The sequence below is a fragment of the Schistosoma haematobium genome, chromosome 1, assembly GCF_000699445.3.
Source record: "Schistosoma haematobium chromosome 1, whole genome shotgun sequence".
Taxonomy (NCBI): Eukaryota; Metazoa; Platyhelminthes; class Trematoda; order Strigeidida; family Schistosomatidae; genus Schistosoma; species Schistosoma haematobium.
The window spans coordinates 77737346-77755940 of record NC_067196.1 but is presented as its reverse complement, the minus strand read 5'-3'; the positions used below and the strand labels follow the sequence as shown (position 1 = coordinate 77755940).

Here is an 18595-nt window from a genome sequence, read left to right as displayed (position 1 = left end):
ATCGCTCAATAACTAAGTACAGGCTAGTAAATTAAACTTTGAGCTTCACTTCTTTATATAACGACTAGATATAATACATGGGCATCCAGATCCATGTAAAGGGAGGGGGGCTGAACATATACCTGACAATCTATTGTTAAAACTACCCCCCCTCATTTGACATAATAATACCTTTATATACGTGGATTTATTTTCTAATCACCATACTCTGCTGTATAGTACCAAAACCTCCATACTAAGCTTAAAAAAATGATAATACGGATTTTTAATATGCATCGAAGAAATAAAGGACATTCAAAATGAGAAATATCAGTTTATTAAGACTTATCACCTTATCCATAAAAAGATGTAATCCAATATAAAATTGAAGGAACAATTTTACTAGTCTTTCGAAGTGAACCTAAAGTGTTGGAAATGACTGATGGGATTAGAAGTCTGTTTTGAAAAAAAAATACAAATAGATATAAAAATAATCAATACGACTCGCATAGGTGCTGCTGCTGGAATTTTCACTATTTTTGATAGTCATGCTCAAGGTAACAAAAAAATTGAAAGCAACAGTACAAAATGTAGTAAATGTTAAAAAAAAACAACTAACAAGAACTTCAGATTTGAAAAACTCGATCGCAAATATTTTATTTTCATTGTTGTCATTAAAAAAAAAGAAGACTAGAAGACAGAACAAATCCCAGTATTTTATTAACTTTATATATGGATATGACTAACTGTTTCGAATGATTGAAATCTTATACGAGCTATGTAATAAACTATATGAAAGAAAATGATAATTTCCCCTTTTCAGATTTAACTAATGAAAATAATATACTCTGGTAATATTAAAATTTATTGAACATATTGTACAGTATTTATAAAACTGATTACATTTGTAGACATTTTAAAAGCGGTAAAAACCATTAAGTATAAGGAATTACAAAGACAAAAAAATTATGAAATTGATCGATTGTAGGAGAGACTTTTTAAAAAGAAAACTGTACTCATCATGTATGCATTACTTAGTTAAAATATGTATGATACACTACTGACAAGAATTCGATTCAAGAGATATCATTATTTACAGAAACAATAAAATAGGATAACAAGTAAACAACGAAAATAATTCTTTCTTTCTTTTTTTCTTAAAACTAAACAAACCAAACATAATTTGTAAAAAGTAATCTCAAAAGAAAAACATTCAATGGTTGATTGTTGATATTAGTTTACGTTTATAAAGACATCACAGATACTAGAGAAATTATAAAGATTATTATTACAGTGTATAATAATGAATGAGAACAATACAAAGCTGTCAGAATACATTGTGTTATAATCGATAAGAAGTATTTCAGGTGAAACGAAAAAAAAAAAGAAAATGAAGAGAAACAAATGAAAGTGCACTGTGCAGCATCCTTCATATTTCACATTATATATATATATATATATATATATATATATATATATATATATATATATATATATATAGAGAGAGAGAGAGAGAGAGAGAGAGTCAAACGGATGGTAAAATATCTTGAGACTATTATGTTCATCAATGTGCATCAAAATATGATTCAACACATAGATTCGGCCTTCTTTTTTATCTTATACTCTGGAAAGTTAATTATGGACAATTAATATCTTGATTCAATAATATGGTTATTTTTGTAAGGTTAAAGTAGTAATCAGAAAAAATATATTTAACAGTAGTAACCACAATAGGGAGATGAATTTCTGTTTTATGCATTGACACCACCATTTTGAAATATTGGTGGCTCTGATTTTGATTGAGCTGCTGAATGATTGTTTGAGTGTTGTGATTGATGAATAGATTTTCCCGATGTTTTAAGTATATCTTCAATGCTTATTTTACATAAATCACAAACGGAGTTTAGTATACGTCCATGAGTTAAACGTAAACTGGATATTTCTAGGCCCAATTTATTTAAATTTTCCTTGAAAAAATAAAATTTCAGAAATAAAAATTATAACACACTAGAAATTATAAAACGGAAATCTACTCATTTATCTGAATTAATTTTATCTAGATATATTATTTATTTATTTGAACACATGAATATTGGTACAAGAGAGCGCCAATATATATGCGCCACACAAAACAATGAGAATTCGAAGAGAAGTAGAAAAAAAAAACTAAGGAGCGCAAAGGAAAAAGAGAACAATGACGAAGAGATTGGAGTAAGGTAGTGTGGTAGTAACGACGGAACGAAAAGGTACAATCGGAAGAAATCTTTCAGGTAAAGGAGACACAACCACTTTTTTATGAAGAAAGTAAAGAAAGGTTACAGCATGATCGCCACTGGCTTCTATTCTGAGCCATATCTGATAACGTCTCTAGCCACTGTGTAGCACCATCTCTCAGACCCCAACCAGGGAGTCGTGAAGGACCAACAGAAGCCAGTCCTTTGCAGCTTTCTTTCATACCACGACACCATGTCATGCACTGACCACCTCTCCGCTTCTTCCAACCAGTCCCAGAGTCGGCAAATAATGCACGACGTGGAATTCTCTGGGACGACATTTGTAGAACATGTCCAAGCCACCGAAGTCGGTGTTTCAAGATGGTGACACCAATTGAATTATCATCTCTGTGCCCGAACACACGATGCCGAACCTCTGCATTACTGACATGGTGTTGCCACTCAATGTCAGCAATCCTTCGGAGACAGCGATGATCGAACACAGAGAGTCGTCTAACGTCCTCAACTCGGAGAGACCAGGTTTCACAAGCATAGAGCAAAACTGCTCTCACCGACGCGTTGTAGGTCCGACCTTTTACAGCCAGACTAACATCACGAAGGCGCCAAAGGTGGCCCAGATTGGCATAAGCCGCTCTGGCTTTCACTATTCGTGCATTGATCTCATCACTCACACCCCCACCAGCACTTATGCAGCTACCCAGATACACGAACTTCTCAACTACGTCTATCTGCTCACCATCCAGGGTGAGTACAGGATTAGAATCCTGCCAGTCTTGTAGAAGTACTTTGCACTTCGAAGGTGCAAAGTACATTCCATACCTACGGACACTGATTGCCAACTGATTAAGTACGGATTGCATGCCTTGGGCATTATCGCACAGTAAGACAATATCGTCCGCATACTCAAGGTCGAGAAGTCTTTCTCCAGGCAACAGATCCACACCACCATTACTTACATTCATCAGAGCTGTTTCCAGAATGTCATCGATGGCAAAGTTGAAGAGGAATGGTGAGATTGGGCAACCCTGCCTAACCCCACTGCTCGAATGGAACAATGGAGAGAGGTGGTTGTATGCCCTCACTCTGCCTGAGGTGTTTGTATATAGGGCTTTTAGGATGTTAATAAACTTCTCAGGCACACCCTTCTTCAATAGACAATCCCAGAGAACAGTCCTGTCCAACGAATCGAAGGCAGCCCTGATGTCAAGAAACACTACGACTGTTGGCCTTTGAAAAGTATGGCGGTGTTCTAACATTTGGCGGAGGGTGAATATATGATCGATACATCCTCGACCAGAACGAAACCCAGCCTGCTCCTCGCGAGTCAATCTTTCTCGGGTTTTGAACAACCTACGAAGAATGACGGAAGCCAATAGCTTGGACGCAATCGGAAGTAAACTTATCTCCCGATAGTTGTTACAGGAACGACGTGAACCCTTTTTAAAGATAGGGACAACTATCGACTCATTCCATGATGTTGGAACACTCTCTAGCTCCCAAACCTTTGTAAACAACGTCGTCAATTCCTTAGTCAAAAAGTCACCACCATCTTTAAAAAGAGCCGGAGGTAAGTCATCTGGGCCAGGTGATTTGTAACGTTTCAAGAGTTGGAGTTCCTTGCGGAGTTCCTCCTCATTTGGTGGATCAGTCGTCACCGGCCATGGAGGGCAGGACAGTCTGACCGATGTTGCCGGAGCAGCAGGCCAGTTGAACTGCCCTTCGAAAAATTCTGCCCATCGTCCAAGACGTCGATGGATGTTAGTGATTGGCATCCCATCATCCTCGCAGATTGTTTCACTCACACCAGACTTCTTGCTGCCAGTGGCTCGGATGAGCTGGAAGAGCTTCCGGTAGTTACCAGATGCAGCTGCTGCTTCCAGCTCATTAGCACGCATCGACCACCAGGCTTCTCGGTCCTTACGCAAGCTTTGCCCAATTTCCTTACGTAACATCCTTCGTTTATGGTCAAACTCATGGTCACCCGGAGTAGACTGACGGGCTTCAATGAGTTGTAAGGAACCTGGAGAAACCCAGTGCTTAAAAGCGGGACGTTTCGCAAACCCACAACTGACTGATCCCGCCATTTTCATGGCGTCATGCAATTGCAACCAATGCTCGTCTATACTTTTCGGTGGAATGGTAGCTAGCCTAGAAACTAGCTCGTTTCGATGCTTACTAGCAACAGAAGTTGCAGCCAGCTTGCTAACATCAATCTTTTGGTGGTGGTCACTTCGTTGGCCACTGAAAAGTAAGGCAAGATTGGCGCAGACCAAGGCATGGTCAGAGTCCAGATAGGTACTCCAAAAGGAGCGGCAGTCTTGTACACAACCACGCCAGCGGTAGCTGATCGCGATGTGATCAATCTGAGTCCAGGCTTGAGATGCAGAGGGAGGACGCCAGGTGGCACATCGGCGATGACTGTGCCGAAAGTTAGTGCTAGCCAGAAACAGGTTGTGGTCTGTGCACAGTTGCAGTAGACGGTCCCCGTTATCTGACCTGCGACCAACAAGTCCCCATCGGCCACCTAAACGACTCTCTTCTGTGCCCAGACGCCCGACCTGGGCATTCAAGTCTCCGGCTAGTACTACAATATCTGTCGAACGCACTTTCTGGAGAAGAACAGATAACTGGTGGTAAAACTCATCCTTGATTGCATCCGGGCTGCAATCTGTCGGGGCATAGGCGGAGATAACGAAAAGACATCGTTTCTCACGCCGATTTCTTCTCACTTTGATGGAACTTTCTAATCTAACAGCACATAACCGACTGTTAATGGGGATCCAATCGACTAGTGCTGCCTCAGCTCCAGCGCTCAGTGCGACACCAACACCAGCAAGACCAGACGAAGATGCCACAGGGTCCCCGGATAAGCGCACGTAAAACAAGCTTTTCGAAGCGAAAGATGGAGAGCGAATTTGTAGTACTTCGCCAGAGTCTTGAATACGTATCTCGGATAGACAACAAACATCAATATTAAGACTTTCCAAAGACATAGCCAGCCCTATCTGTTGTCCGACCTGCATAAATGTGCGAACGTTGAAGGCAGCCAGTTTGAATGGTGCACGTGGTTTCAGAAAAACTGCTTCAGTCCTCGTATTCGGTGGTAACATACAATTTTCAACCGGACAGTGACTCGAGAACGTTTAGATACAGTCGAATTTCCACCAAAGACGAGCCGCTGTATAAGTATAAAAGAGGGTGAATAATGTGGAAAATAATAATAATAATAATAATAATAATAATAATAATAATAATAATAATAATAATAATAATAATAATAATAATTACAATAATAGTAGTAATAATAATAATAGTATTAATAATGACAATAATTGTAATGATAATAATCTGAATCAATTGTTTGTTTTTCAAAGAGAGAAAGGTAATTTCCATAGGCATAAAGAGTTCATCAATTTGTGTGTGGGCTGTGATACTGCCCGGGTGCCCAGACCGAAGCAGGTGGTTATCTTAGGGGGCCACACCCCGAGCCTTTGATCTAAAGGTCTAACCCATAAGGCAGTGGAGCATCGTAAGGAGATGCAGTCCCATGGTAGCCGGTGACCGAAAATTGGTTCATACGCCATTTGTTCCCGCAGGATACTGGAGCCCATGTGCACCATAGATTTGGAATCCGGTTAAAGCGCCGGACATTCGCTTTTCGTCCTCTCATTTTCGTAAACAACACTCCCGCCACGAGAAGGCAATGAGTAGGACTTCCCTGGCAGAGGCTATATACGCGTGGCCATGTGAGAGCACTTCGAGAGGGAGGGCGGACTCTCCCCACTCTCGGCCGTACCAGGGCATTCAGGGGGCAATTTTATCTAGAGGAGGTGGATTAATGCAATGATGAATAGTCAGACTATTCAAGCTTCCTAGGACAATAAACAAACAATACACTGACAAACAATGTAATCTTCTGTTAATCAATGCGGTAGGATTAAAATTATCATCTTCAGGATATTTAATTCCCTTTCTGAATGACTTATCCATTCAGTCAGCTACAACGTAGGACCAGGCACATACAAGTTGCCACACCTCATTAGCACAACAAGATGAACATCAAATTAATAGAAGTAGTTACTTCGATGGTGGTAATATATAAAAGAAATATTGTGCATCAGGATGTAGTACAGGAAGAAAAAATTAGTTCGTAGAAAGAAAGATATAATGCAATTTTAATCGCATAGTTTAAAAGACAGAGAGTGTATGCACCGACGCCATTGTGATCAATTCTGAGCCATGTCACCCACAGTCTCCAATCATTGGTTACGACAGTCACGTGGACCACAACCAAGTAGTCTGCATCTACCAACATGGCTAAGACTAGAAATGAGTGACTTCAAGGGCTGATGCCACGTTTTGGTTTGGCCGCCCCTAACTTTCTTTCAACCATCCCAACACCCGTTAGCATTGCATGTCGTGGTAATCGGTGTTCAGGCATACGTAACACGTGGCCCAAACATCTCAGTCGATGAAGATTCACAACCTCATCAACTGATTTACCATCATTCCCTAATACCCTGCGTCTAATCTCACTATTACTTACCCGGTGATTCCAGTAGATGCCAGCAATATTTCTTAGGCATCTGTGGTCAAATACTAATAGCTTACGAAAATCTACTCTTAATGGTCACGTTTCGCAGCCGTGAAGTAAAACAGAACGAACTGCCAAGTAGTACACTCATCCCCCAAATGCCCTGGTATGGCCGAGAGCGGGGTGGGTTCGCCCTCCCTCTCGAAATGTGGTGTGTGCTACTTATATTGATATAAGTAGTATATGTCGCGAGTTAAAACGTAATATCTGGCAGCAGAAGATGAGGTGAAGATCAAGAAAGGAAGAGCGAGAGCACAATGGAATTTGTAAGAAAACGCATGTACAATGGAATGGGAGACAATGGATTAGTGTTTGCAACGAAAACAGTCCAGTTTGATATGATGCATTAATATTTTTGCAAATTGACGATTGACTTTATGGTATTCCGATTTTATTGAGATAGTCTGTAATTTTGTGCTAAACACATTCGATTGTCCCCACCCGTGTTCCTGTTCACTACAGAAATACTCTCACACGGCCGCGCGTATACAACCTCTGCCAGGGAAGTCCTGCTCACTGCCTTCTCGTGGCGGGGGTGTTGTTTACGAAAATGAGAGGACGAAAAGCGAATGTCCGGCGCTTTAACCGGATTCCAAATCTATGGTGCACATGGGCTCCAGTATCCTGCGGGAACAAATGGCGTATGAACCAATTTTCGGTCACCGGCTACCATGGGACTGCATCTCCTTACGATGCTCCACTGCCTTATGGGTCAGACCTTTAGATCAAAGGCTCGGGGTGTGGCCCCCTAAGATAACCACCTGCTTCGGTCTGGGCACCCGGGCAGTATCGCAGCCCACACGCAATTAATGAACTGAAATTGTGTGGCGCATATATATTTGGCGCACTCCTGTACCAATATATATGTGTTCAAATAAAATAAAATAAATACTCATCCCTTAATTGATAGACGGATATCTCGCCTTCGCCATAGGTGACGTAAGTTGGTAAAAGCCAAAAAAGCTTTTCGAATCCGTGCTGAGATTTCATCAGACACCAACCCATTAGGGCTGATCAGACTTCCAAGATAAGTGAAGTTGTCAACGCATTCGACTACTTCACTCTCTATCCTTAGTTCAGGTGTTGACTCAGGCCAGTCCTGAAGCAACAGCTTGCATTTAGAGGAGGAGAAGAGCATACCAAACATTCTGGCATTGTTTTTCAGTGCTACCACAACACTCTGCATTTTATCAGCGTCTTCACCAAACAGGACTATATCATCTGCATATTCTAAATCGATAATTGGACCTCCTAGTAGGAGACCAATGCCCGAAAATTCAGTCGACGGGAGCGTTATTTCCATCAGTAGGTCCATGATGAAGTTAAACAAAAACGGAGAAAGTGGACAGCCTTGACGGACACCACTTGAGGATGCAAAAGCAGATGACAGTTCGCTATAAACTCTGACTCGACTAGTAGTGTTCGAGTAAAGGGCCTTCACAAAGTTTATGTACTTTTGAGGTACGCCTTTCAATGAGAGACACTACCACAGAACCTCTCGGTCAACAGAGTTAAATGCCGATTTCAAGTCAAGAAAGACCACCACTGTCGGATGACTTATCCATTAAGATCAAACTAAACATAGAATTAAAAGATGCCTACATACGGATTATATGAATAACATCATTATTTCATGTGGTAGGAATATTCAGATGAGAAGCATAAGTGAAGAATGTTAGCACAACATGTTAAAGACTAGTTTTTTCGCATATGTGATATAAAATTTCAGTGAAATATGTTTGTTAGATAAAATAAGACAGATATTCTGTAACATTTGATTTGATGAAAAGTAGTATCCGGATTCAGAAGAATCTTCTGCAAAACTATATATTTACGTAGCTTTCAGAAAAATGAATGAGTCAGACATTTGTAACTGAATTTAAAAATAATTGCTCATGAATCTAAGGTATCACGATGATAACCGGGACTGGAATTATTCTAAAAGTATATATATATATATATATATATATATATATATATATATATATATATATATATATATATATATATATATATATATATTAAAGTACATACTTTCAATGTGATATTCTTGAATATTGTATCTTCTAGTAAATTTTGAAGTTTTTGAGTATTATCACCAAGACATGATCCTGTATCGGCAGTTTTTGTCTTGACACTGCCACTAGATAATGAAGATATAATTGAATTATATTTGTGATTAAGATTTAACATTTTTCTGTTACTATGATTATTATCATCAATAAATGAATTTGTTGATCCACAATGTTTATCGATTGAAACAAGGAGATCCTAAAAGTGAACGGTTAAAAAATATTATTGAGATGAGAACTTTATTATTATCAATCAGTAGTATATATATATATATATATATATATATATATATATATATATATATTGAGTGGATTGAGAAAAAGTCAACTTAAAGTGTATAATTTGGATGGATTAACAAGGCTTTCGATCAGACAGATTGATTAAGAATGCTAATGCTACCCGGCTAACCAAACAATATGATACATGAGGGTAGATTTTGGACGCGTGAACCGAATGATGAATATCAAGTCCCCAAACTATTGATCTAAAGTTACATACCTAAAGAATATTGATTCGAATAATACGTCCGTCAAACAATGTTATGCAATTTTATATTACCATTACGACAATTGTTTAGCGTTAGCAAGACTTCCGTAGAGTGATGGATACTTTATTCTTCTTTGTATAAAAACCTGACTAACACTGCAACAAGCATCTAGACGTTAAGGATGAATCATCAAAACAAGCAATACATGAAATTGTAAAGAATACATTCTGGTTAGAGTCTGCAAAAAAGCAGAAATGCACACAATAGCTTTGATTATTATTTGATCAGATTCGATGACTTTAAATCTCTACCCCTAACAAGGAGAAAATACCCTTTAAACTATTTAAGTTATCACAACTTTTGTCAATTTGCCACCGGTATAAATGCATTTGACGATTAAATTCTCTATATAACTTGAGATTGTCAGGCAAAAATACTTCAATATTATCGAAAATTGGTACAAAATACTTCTGACATAATGACACTCTGTAAACAGTCACAAAGTAAACAGAAATATGCAATTATTTTTAATTAGACTGACTATAAACTGACCAAACAGTTTAGCTAGATTAGATTTGCATACCAATTTTAAGATGGAAAATATGAATTTCGTTTATCGTTTGCAAATATCTATAATTATGTCGTCACTTACAGGCATATATAATTTTTTTGTATGGTACAACGATTAGAAAAAAATAGCCGTTATGATTATTTTTTTCAATGTACAAGTTTTCAGCAGTGCACTACCTTTCTAAGTTAAATGAAATGAATATTATATTGTAAAGAATAATAATTATCAGCATATAACTAATTAATGATATTAACATCAGCTTATTTGTGATTGTAAATTTATAAAACTTAGGGCAAATATATTCACAACTGTGAAATCTAATGAATGCAAATATAATTATCAGTATAAGGTTGTGGAGATTATTATGTTATTGATTGAGATCAAGAACTAATTGATGTTAGACCACCATTGAAAACCTGGAAGCACTGGACGGCCGTTTTGTCCTAATGTGGGACTCCTCAGCAGTGCGCGTTCACAGTCCCGCTGGCGGAATTCGGACCCAGGACCTTCAGTCTGGCGTGCGAACGTTTAACCTACTGGACCACTGAGCCGGCATCCAACGGTGTTAATCTCAATAAATAACATAATAATCTCCACAACACCATATTGATAATAACCATGTACTCACCAGTGACTAGCTTCGTGAGGGAATTTTCGGAGTTCTAGTGAGAAGCCGTGACCAGTGGAGTTAATCTGTGTCAGGTAGAGACAGGTATCTACATCATTACAACGGAAGATGGTCGTGCGATTTCATGAATCGGTTGAAGTTAGACATTAACACCGTTGAATGCCGGCTCAGTGGTCCAGTAGGTTAAACGCTCGCGCGCCAGACTGAAGGCCCTGGGTCCGAATTCCGCCAGCAGGACTGTGGATGCGCACTGCTGAGGAGTCCCACATTACGACAAAACGGCCGTCCAGTGCTCCCAGGTTTTCAATGGTGGTCTAACATCGATCGGTTCTTGGTCTCAATCAATAGCAAATATAATTATTGGATTATCACATATTTAATCAATTATTTATACGTATATATTAATTCATTTATGAACCCTATTGAGAATTATTAAATGATGGGACGAAGTATTGAAGAAAAATGTATATTAAATAAATGGCATTTATAAGTACCTGAATAACTCTACTTTTTTTATTTAATTCTTCTGTAAGTTGATAACAATGTTCTTGAAAAAATTCAATTTTGTCTGTTAATTTTACTTGACTACGTTGAAGACGATCAATTTTCTCTAGAAGTACATCACGTTCTGAACAATTGAAGTTAGATGATATTTCAACAACTGTTGATTCACAATTATCAATTTTATTATTATTGTTAACTGACGATGATAAACAATCATCTGATTGGTTAGTTATTGCAATCTTCATTGGTAGTGTTGACACAGGACTAACAAGTTTTTCATTTTCTCGCTTATTGTTCACCGAAAGTAAAAAATAAATGAATAAAGTATTAGAGTATACATCAAACTCAACTATAATCAATGTAGTCTGGTAAATATATGCGCCAGCCCAAGCTAACATATCACACGATGAGATCAAGTTAACAAGACTAATTGAAAAAAATCAAATCCAGCTTCCTTTTCAAGTACTTCAAGAACAAGCGTCCTTCCACAGTATGAACAGTCAGTCAGTCAGCTACAACGTAGGACCAGGCACATATATGCATCGGTCCAGGTTGCCATACCTCATTAGCACAGCAAGATGAACACCGGATTCATAGGAGTGGTTAGGACAGTATGAACAACCAGGAAGTGAAAACTGCCTTCATACCTTTCTAACAATACATGAAATAGCTTCATTCATATATATGCTTCGTCTTCATTACCTGATGTACTATATTAATCACAAAGCGAATAAAACGATTCACAGTGGAGAATGTTATCTTGCCATTTGATGGACAAGGTCTCAATTATTCATAAACAAAGTGCGATCTGTCATAATTTAGAATAGTTATAATACTAAGGCTTTACATTAATACAGTAAATAGGAAATAGCAGGATATTATCGTACCATATCATTCTAAACAAGGTTCAAAATGAGTAGTGATAGCTCAGACACATTCGTTTTTTTTCTTCGAATCTTGAGCTAAGTATTGGTTTACATTCGTTATTTTGTTCAACTCCCTCAAACTATTACGTTTACCAATGATCTCACGGATAACAACGATAAATTATGAATTTCTTAGCATGAATTGGGCCAACAGTCACTGAATTCATAAAGCGATGTCATTACTTGGTTTGGGTGCCTTTAATTTTCATTCAACCTAGTAATGTGCTGTTCAGCAAAGCAACTCAGAGTAGGTGATGACTATCTTTCATATACGTCCTACCAAACTTGATCAATGAAGGTTCAGTGTTAGCTAACGATTCACTACCCTTATCTAATACTCCATTCCTTTCATCAGAATTGTTCACACTGTGACTCCCTAATCCGCGAGTCATACTTTTAAAACGCGGGATAAAATACTAAATACATATGCATGTCTCTAACCACTAAAGGCCGTGTGTTACGGTAGTAAAGTGATACGGAAGTATTTGTTGCAGAATATATAGATAGATAGACAAACATTTCGACTTCCTAGTTGGTAGGCTAAATCAAAACAACACAATTATGAAACTTTCCTGTCCTCAAGATTCTGCTAGGGAAACCCCATGTCAACTGTTCTTTGTTGTTACATGTTAAATTTTTCATTAAACGATAACCTTGGGGACATTTTTCTAATTAATATTTCCTTAATGACCTTTTTCGTTATCTGGTTAGTTGTTATCACTTCTGGTTAGCTAATTGTGTTGCGTCCCAAAGTCATTGGGTGGTACCATATAAACGGGATTGTTCTGTTTTAACTTTTTACTCCTATTCAAAATAGAAAGTCTCCACGAAAATCCCGTCTTCCTTATCTCCTAACAGCGTGAATTATTAACGTTAAAGCGTTATGTCTCAGTAGAAGTTCTATCAAGTTCTCCAAATAACCCAATTATGTTGTAACAAGTTCAACAGTTCCGCAGTTAGCAATTACCGTAGACCTAAACCGAAGATAAAACAGGTACGTATGACGATTATGGAAGTTAGAATTTTAAACGAAAAATTAATTTGAATAAACCGCCTATGATTATAAGAGATTTCAGTCCTTTCTTATGAACTGGAATGAACAGCGATTACGGTCAGACAATTGGGATTATGCCCAGCTTCAGAACTCTACCTACTGTTACAGTCAATCTAACTGACAATACTAAACAACCACCCTTGAAGACCTCGACAATCAAACAAAGTTTATTTCTCCAAAATAAATTAATCTAGTTACAGCTCTCTTAACTGTGTTAGCAGATGGGTCAGATATCGATTTCTTATTCAAGATGTTAATGGAAAGCAGGCAATCGCAGAACTGGAGGCGAGTTGAAGTGCTCAAACCGCTGTTCCGATTATCTGACCTAATAGTGAATCACTGACATGTCTCTATTAGCAACAGTTTTACTAACGGCTGATTTTCTAGACGTGTTATTAAAGCCCTAGTGAGGGATCGTGAACGATGAATTTCAGAAATTTCAAATGTGAAACAATCGTTACTAATGGTATGGGATTACTGTCTCACTATATCACGAATTGACTGAATTCGAAAATATTGACCATTAAATGACAATACAGTAGCATAACAGCTAAATGCTCACTGAGAAACCTGAAATCCCTAAGTTCTATCCCTGGAAGAGTCATAAGTGAACACTTCAGAGAAGTTCCATAATATGACAGATCAAATGTTCATTTCTCCCTGCCATTCAATAGTCCCATTGCTGACATGACTGTGTGATAAACACCACTTACAAATTAAGCTAATTACAAAAGCCCTACAAAATAAAGAAGCTTTTCTATAAAGTTCTATTCCGATATTAACATTTAATTTGCAGTTGGACTTTCTCTGAAAAACAAACATCAAACAGATGATTTCAGCAATTTGAACCTTTTTTAATTTACCTCAGAAATAATTTGAGTTAAGTCCAAAGATTTCAGTGAACCATCTAAAGAATTCGTAGACGATTTTGAATTCGATTCATTTTCTAAATCGGACGGAGGATTAATTGTTGGATGACAACAGTCTGATTGATTTGTTTTATTTTGATAATGTGATAAACGTGTTACTTCACGAGATATATCTTTAATTCGTGCAGCATCACGTTTACGAATGGCTGTAGCACGTTCTTTTTCTTCCTTTAACTGAATTTTAAGCCAATTCTCTGATTCATTAAGTTGGTTCAACTATAGGTGGTATATTTACAAGCATACATATAAAAAAATATGAAAAGCACTATAGACAAACTAAGTTATTGATGTTGTATGCTAACAAGCTTGAAATAATAATGAAAAGGATTGATAACTGAATTCTATATTGAAAGACCGTATCGTTGAAATCACGAACTAATCAATGTTAGACCACCACTGAAAACCCAGAGGCAGTAGACGGGCGTCTCGTCCCAGTATGGGTCTCCTCAGTAGGGCTCATCCACGATCCAGCGCGTGAGAACTGAACACAGGGCCTTCTCGCGTGAACACTTGACTTCCAGACCACTGAGTCGGTAACCAACGGTGCTGATATCTAACTTTAACCAGTCCATGGTATTGCGCAACTGTTCTCTATTGTCTTTGGTGGATAACTGAATCACACCCGAGACGGTTGAAATCCAATGGTCACGGTTTCTCACTAGAACTCCGAGAAGACGGTCGCGTAATATTGCGAATAGGTTGACGTTAGACATTAACACCGTCAGGTGCCGGCTCAGTGGTCTAGAAGTCAAGAGTTCACGCGCGAAACCAAAGGTCCTGTGCTTGATGAGCACTTCTGAGGAGCCCCATATTAGGATGAAACGCCCGTCCAGTGCCTCTGATTTTTCAGTGGTGGTCTAACACTGATCAGTTCATGATTTCAATGAAACGCAGTTTTCCATCACCCTTTACTGGTGAAAGAATACAATCGATCGAATGCTAATGAGCAAAATCGTTTCAACGATAACTTTGTGAAACCTAAAGGCAGCATTCAAATCTAATGATAAACAGCTTATGCGGCAGTGTTTGTCATGAACAGGTGTAATGAACAGAAGTAATATAAACTTAGTGAAGCCTCTTTACTATTCAAACTTTAAATATAATCAGGGCCTATAGCAAACTGTCATCCGAATTAGAAATACAAGGTGATGTTATTCAACGCCATTTATCATCATTATTTCTATTTAACTAATCATAGGGAGAAGAGAATATATCCCATATATATTTTTTGGTCATTCGAAAAAAAGCCACTTTGTGACCATAAATAAAATATACTACTGAAATCGCTTAAGTAGTTTGACGATAATTTCTAGCTTCTAATATCAAGCGAAAAGTGATAGTAACGAGACAGGATTTTGTAGATAATTGCCCTAGTTCGAAATTCAGTGAAGCACACATACAAAATCACACATTATGAAAACCAGCATGTTAAATTTTTATTACGGACATGATGCGATTCAGCCATTGATCCTTTAATTAATATGAATTTGTGATGAAAATCAACTTCAAACAAATTGGTTAACACTGATTGGAGTTATTTAGAATAAGTGTTTATATAACACCTTATTTCAATCCATCTTTATCCTAAATGTAACTCAGACGAAAGAATGATTGTACGTCGAGAATTGAAATGTTTCTGTATTTCTTTATAATATGAGGTGATCTAAATTGTCAAATACTTCTGCAAATTTTCCTAAGGATATGAGAGTATGGTAGAATTGACTCTATCATCATTACATTTGTATCTGTTAATACTCTCTATCTAACAAAAAAATTAATTATTTGACACACGCTTCCTAAATGTTCTATAGCTTACGCTGAAGTGGCCAGACAGTCAATAAGACTACTCCACCGAGACATGAAAACCAAATAGTTCAAGTAGAAGCGACGTAATTAGTGCGAACCGTCACCTGCGTCATACATTTGTGAGCTGTTTTACATTTGTATTGTGATTGATTTAAAGACAACTAAACTCACATAACATAAGATACAAACAAATACCTTTACAGATAAGTCATTGAGTTCACACTGAAGTGTATTCATTTTCCCTTCTGAATCTTTACGTTCACTTTCATGCTTCTCGTTGAGTTGTACGATTTCTTCACCCTTCTCAATTAATAAATTTTTAGTTTCTTCTAGTGAACTGAGTGTAACTAGATGCTCAGCTTGTAGATTTGCGTGGCGTTCAGTTAGACGACGTGTAAAATCTGATAGTTGGTCAACGCGACGTTTACATGATTGTAACTCTAATGTCAAATCATTTGCGGATGATAACTTACTGGTAAGTCTAGAATAAGAGATAGGAAGAAATACAGTTTGGAAAATAAACAGCTTACACATCTTTACTTATCTACCAGAGTCTTTTTTACTTATTGATATATATCTCACAGTTTTCTTCATATCCTTGCTTGTTAAAACAGTTGTTATTACCACAATTGACGAACGAGTAAAATCAAGTAAATTTGTGCCTAGACCAAAAAAGCACCAACAACATCAACTAGTACCTTGTGTTCCAAAATATACATAAACCTGACGCCCAATTTGATATATGAAGGTTCACGCAAGAAAACTCAGGGTGTCAAAGCAATAAAACTTCACATTTAAATTTCGAAAACATAGATCTTGAACGTGTGAATTCCAGTGAGACTGGTTTTGTAAATACCAAGGGGTGTTACAAAACGTTCAGTCATTTATGATGATAGTGGAATAATCGGTAAGAACACTAAATTGTTATATATTTTAAGCACATAACTAACTACTTGAAACAATTGTGATGGAAGTAAAGGAAATTCGGGCGCGAATGTTATGATAAACGTATAAATATCTAGAAAAGATCATTTGGAATGGATACCAGCAGTAAGAAAAAATGTTCCTAAATAAATTAGAATTACAGATTACTACCGAATTGAATTTATTGGTTATTACAATGATCACCTTTGCAACTTACTCATCTATATGAGATTGAGATTTTTCAAGATCACTTTTTACATTTTCCAATGCTTTCAATTGTTGCTTAAGAGTGTCGTTTTCAATTCTAAGTTGTTTTAAACTAGTCTGAGCTTCCTGGAGTGCAACTTCAGAACAGAGGCGTTCAGCTTCACGTTCACGAAGACGTTCAGCCTCCTATTAGCGGGAAAAGAAATAAAAGTGGAAAATATTTATTTGGACACGAATTGATATGACTTTTGACTTTTATTGATTTGTCGTATCTTTACTGAAACAAAATTACAAAGTAATACGTTTTTTTCGGTGCAGTATTCTTGGACACTGATTGCACAATCCAAACACGACCTGGACAAAAACGTAAACATATTCCAAAGCAAAGAAGTTGATTTGATCTAATGAGAAACTGTCAGTCTATACATAAACTTTACTCAGGGAAATTTTAGAGTCTTTTGAGCCTCCTAACTGGAGTTAATTATTCAAAAAAGGACTAGTGAGCGCGCTTCAACATGATCCCATCTGAAACATATTTTAATCAATTTTCCGTCCTAATAACACAAACATATCAACCGTGAAATTAAAAATCTAATAAACAATTATAATCAAATTTTCAAACTTTCATAGCTACAACAAGGAGGATTCATAACAAGAAATCGAGAACAAAAAACTAGAAAACAAAAGACAAGACAATAAGACTGAGTAATATCATGTAAGCCTGTTTACGTGATAAAGTATACAATAATGGTATGACTTATTAGATGAAATTTTGGGAATAAATTATGTCACTTCGCGAACTTGCATTATCAGTGATGTTAACTGAAAGTTAATACGTCTATCAAGAAACAAGAATACTCCTGGGTTGTTCGTTCTGTAATGTTCTAAGGCTGTGAAACATGACCTCTGAAGGTTGTGGGTATGGGTAGATTGCTAATATTCGAATGTAGATATCTCCAAACCGTTGAACACTTATGATGTAATCAATAAGTAAACTATAAGTAATGTACTAAGACAATATTATGAATCGATTGCGGAGTCTGGGAACACCGACTGTAGTAGTGCTACTACTATAATGAAACGAGTATTGGGGAAGTCAGAACTTTTGGAACTTGTTTTCGAACCATTATTGCTTATTTCACTTGGTATTGTTTTACTTGAATCTTCCCATTGATGATTACGACTGAAATTGATCAGTCTCTTATTGGCATATGTGTATACTGTGCGTATTGTCTCGATATTGCCTGAATTTACAAGCATCATAGGCAAAGATGGATAGTGGCTAGTAGTGGAATCTAGGACGCGCGTTCCGTCCTATTTGGGACTCGTCAGCTGGATGTACCTGCATCTCAGAGTTGATGTTCACTCTGGGACTCGAACCCAGTACCGTTCTCTCCAAACGCCATCGCGTTATCCACTTAGCTACTGAGTCCTGATTATATCTTTTTTTATTTTATGGTCATTAGATAACTGTATTATTGTATTTTTTTCGTTGTAAGATCCCAGTGGGCTTATTTTTCTATTGTTGTGAGTTTTAGTATTCCTTGATTATTGTTAATTAATTATGTACCGGTTGCTTCGTTCTACCGCAGTTATGGCATGATCGTGCTTCGCGTATGATTTCTTATTTGGGTTGCTGTGATGTCTGGTAATTCGTGTATATAAGCTGATGATTTTGA

The 18595-nt window shown here is 37.3% G+C and overlaps 1 protein-coding gene across 2 annotated transcripts in view; it reads right to left on the bottom strand.

Annotated features, from left to right (window-relative positions):
• Positions 1–310: 310 nt before the first annotated feature.
• The window catches only part of MS3_00002166 (uncharacterized protein), a 33050-nt gene continuing 14765 nt past the window's right edge, over positions 311–18595 (bottom strand). Inside the window, exons 5-10 of one of the 2 annotated variants that reach the window (XM_051209736.1) lie at positions 16927–17102; positions 15981–16266; positions 13914–14195; positions 11061–11357; positions 8842–9078; positions 311–1946 (exon numbers count right to left, since the gene is read on the bottom strand). In XM_051209736.1, coding sequence (XP_051075194.1) covers positions 1731–1946; positions 8842–9078; positions 11061–11357; positions 13914–14195; positions 15981–16266; positions 16927–17102 — 1494 coding nt within the window. In that variant the 3' untranslated portion in view covers positions 311–1730. Of the gene's footprint in view, positions 1947–8841; positions 9079–11060; positions 11358–13913; positions 16267–16926; positions 17103–18595 lie in introns of both variants that reach the window. The other variant, XM_051209735.1, reaches the window with a different exon arrangement.